The 3,380-nt window shown below is 36.1% G+C and overlaps 1 protein-coding gene across 1 annotated transcript; it reads right to left on the reverse strand.

Moving 5' to 3' along the window:
• Nucleotides 1-8: 8 nt before the first annotated feature.
• On the reverse strand, nucleotides 9-3,377 carry LOC107861801. The gene is made up of 2 exons (XM_047405843.1): nucleotides 1,022-3,377; nucleotides 9-382 (listed from the first exon to the last, which is right to left on the reverse strand). The coding sequence occupies exons 1-2, from the start codon at nucleotides 1,467-1,469 to the stop codon at nucleotides 189-191; spliced, it is 642 nt and encodes a 213-aa protein (XP_047261799.1). The 5' UTR covers nucleotides 1,470-3,377; the 3' UTR covers nucleotides 9-188.
• Between the last annotated feature and the right edge of the window lie 3 nt (nucleotides 3,378-3,380).

Genomic DNA, 3,380 nt, shown 5'->3' on the forward strand with positions numbered 1-3,380 from the left:
GCTAAAACTAGAGACTAAAAACTACAATATAAGAGTAATATCCAATTTCATCAAAGTCTAATGAAAAGAGAAGTAAAATGGTCTATTTATACTATTACATTTAATGGACAAAAATGCCCTTAATGAGGGAGGGAATTTGGGGCACCTCTTGAGTATTGTTTTGGAGTGCATAATGCCTTCAATGCCCTTCACTTAGGGTGCCTCTTGAGTGTATAAGTTTTCTTCCTTCCTTCTCTTGACCAAGGCTTCAAAATACTCCGAAAAGTCTTCAATTGCTTGCTAATTCCAAAGACTTGACCCTTAGACCATACTTGTTCTTTTGATGCTCCTTGTGCTTGTATCATCCTCTCCATCTTGAAGGAATTTGTCCTCAAATTCAGATCTTGCAAAATCAAAGAGAGAGAAAAAAACAAAACACAAATTCCCCTTGGTAAGAGTGTTAGCATTAGTACCACACTTATATCATCAACCCATGGTTGCTCACACTTAACATACATCCACATATCCTTGGTTTTTAACATAAAAAGCTTAGCATAAAGGGTACCAAAGACATGAATAGCCTCAATATCAAGAATAAGTGAGGACGACCAGCAACTATAACCTTCATATCTCAAGAGTATACCGGGGTCAAATGGGAGCAAATGATAAAGGTTTAAGTCTAGATGGTCCATTCCTTTCATTAGGTTACCAAGTTCACAATCATTCAAGACACTATGCACAATTTTGACATACACAAGGCCACTATAAACAAGACTAATATCATGGATTTCAATGCACAAGTTCAAAAGGCCATGTTTAATACCAAGATCATCAATACAAGTATCATCACTAACTAGGAAATCCTCAAACATACCATTCTCATGCTCAAGTAGTGAACTAGTTTTAAGAGAAAGTTGATCATTATTCACAACAAAAGAGTTACTAAGGAAAGAGCTATGCACTTGCAAACCCAAAAACACTTCATTAGACACTAAATCACAATATTTGAAGTTTAAAGAAGTGTTGAGGGTATCAAAGTCACCTCGGGTAAGGCTTGGGCAGCCCACTTTTTTGGCGCTCTTGGTCAAGTGAGCCTCTAGTTCATTTCTCATGCTTTCATGTAGAACTCCTTTTGGATCCTTCTTGATTATCATTTCTTCTAGTACCTGCACATAAGAAGAATCAAAGCTAGGCAAAATGCTAGCTTTTGAGTTAGGTAGTGATAAAGGTTCTTTGTGGACAAAACCCACAATCAAGCAATTTTTTTCCTTTTCAACCTCACTACCCGCGACTTCCCTTTCCTTTTCCTTCTTTTCTTCACACTCTTCTTGTATCTCAACATCAAGCTTCTCTCCATCTTGAAAACTGACCTCATCACCCTTCGATTCTATCACCATCTCTTCTCTTAGTTGTATGGGGTGATTTTGGTTTAGTGGATCTTGGGGAGGAGGCATTGGATTACCTTGGTAATGTATTTGGATTTGTGGCATGGAATTTTATGGAGTGTGAGGTCTTTAGTAAAGTGGATTTGGGACTTGGTGGTTTACATTTTGTGGAGACTTTGGTGGATATAATCTATCAACCCTCGCTTTCAATCTAATCACACCACCCTTCAAGGATACTATTTCACCCCTCATAGAATCCACATTACTTTTCAAGGCATCATTATCATTCTTCATTTATCGGGAAAAGGCCTCAAACTGAGCCATCAAGGCTCCAATAACATCATTTCCCAAAGGTTGGGAAGTAGTACCTTTGGATTCCATGGAAAATGTACCTAAAAGAACAAAAAAAAACAGCAAGCAGCACAATCTACAAAATGAGCAAACAAGTTAGTTCAAAAGCCCCACTTTACTCACACTCAACCTCACCTCACACTTGGCTTCAGAAGTGTTGGAGAATCGGCAATACTTGGTAAGTTACTTAAGAGGTGAGAAGCTTTCAGAATCAATCTTTGTTTGAAACGACTCAAATAAAGTGATGCACGGACTTGAACCAACAAAATACTACGACTTAAAAATGAAAAAAGTACACAAAAAATCAAAGACACGAAACAAACGAACCCAAGACTAATTCTCAACCTAGTAGGTAGTTACTAGTTTGCTAATTAGTGATAGTGTTTAACACACAAGGAACTAGAATCAAAAAAGAGAAACTAAGAAAAATCTAATTTTAGAGATGAATTTGGTTGATCACAAGTGATGACGTGGCACTAAGTGGTTGATTGTCTCTTTTTCGAATTTTTTTTTCATTTCCCAATCCCATGTTTCGGCCAAGTATCAACTTTGGGAAGAAGAATTTTCAGATTTGAGGGGGTAAGTAAACAATTTGGAGCCCTTTCAAGACTCTAAATGAAATTAAAATGAAACGGTCCCCCCAATTAATTACAAGTGTACTTGATTTGTCCTTTGGTTCCCACCTTTCGGATTAGGAATATACTAGGGAATATTCTTGGACTAACAACAAGCACACTCTCTTTCTTCCCTTTTTTGGATCAAACAAACACTTTGAATATTCTTCTTTACTAAGATATGAAGATCATGGATGAACAAGATGAATATTCAAGTGTTGACCAAGTTGACCAACAAGCAAATGAACTCCAAATCTGAATTTTCTTTTAGATCTAGGTTCCTTAAGCCAAGACAAACACAACCAACATAAAATCAGCCACAAAATGCCACAAACAAGATGACTAAAAACGAGATCCCACCTCAAAAGCTTCAAACAAAGCACAACTATGGTGGATCAAACTCAAATTCAACCAAACTTCACTCTAAAAATAGATCTAGACACTTTTAGTGTTAGAGAACAAGAATGTAACACTAAAAGCTATCAAAACACAATAAAAACTTGTAGATCTAACTTGAAAATTTTGGATCTACAACAAACAACAAGACAACACAATTTTTTTTGAGATTTTTGGATTTTTTAACTCTTTTTGTGGGATTTTCTTAATAAGAACACTAAAACCAAGATTTAGGGATATTGGAACAACCCTAACCAAGGCTTTGATACCAAATGATAGCCTAAATACTACCAAACACACGAAATTGGTTACTAAGATGCAAATTCCAGCAACTAAATAAAGAGAAAACAACACATAGAATGGAGATGAAGAAGAAAAAGAACGCTTGAAATTAAAGGATAGATAGAAAGACCCTTACTCCTATTCAATGATTAGCACTAGAAGATGTTTCAAAATCTTCAACACACCTCACAAATAAGAGTTCAAACCTTCCTCTTAGGTGACCTAAAGGAAACACTCTTCCTCAAGTACACCTTTCTTGCCAAATTATCCAAAACAAGTGAAACCCTAACTTCAAATGTTCTTGGGCCAATTTTCAGATTCTAAGAGCTAAAACTAGAGACTAAAAACTACAATATAAGAGTAATATCCAATT

This window comes from Capsicum annuum, unplaced genomic scaffold (assembly GCF_002878395.1).
Source record: "Capsicum annuum cultivar UCD-10X-F1 unplaced genomic scaffold, UCD10Xv1.1 ctg81902, whole genome shotgun sequence".
Taxonomy (NCBI): domain Eukaryota; kingdom Viridiplantae; phylum Streptophyta; class Magnoliopsida; order Solanales; family Solanaceae; genus Capsicum; species Capsicum annuum.

Excerpts from the sequence above, each read along its gene's own strand:
- LOC107861801 (XM_047405843.1), bottom strand. The coding sequence starts at position 1,469 with ATGCCACAAATCCAAATACATTACCAAGGTAATCCAATGCCTCCTCCC. Across the intron at positions 383-1,021 it reads CTGCCCAAGCCTTACCCGAG|ATCTGAATTTGAGGACAAAT; the intron begins GTGACTTTGATA and ends TGATTTTGCAAG.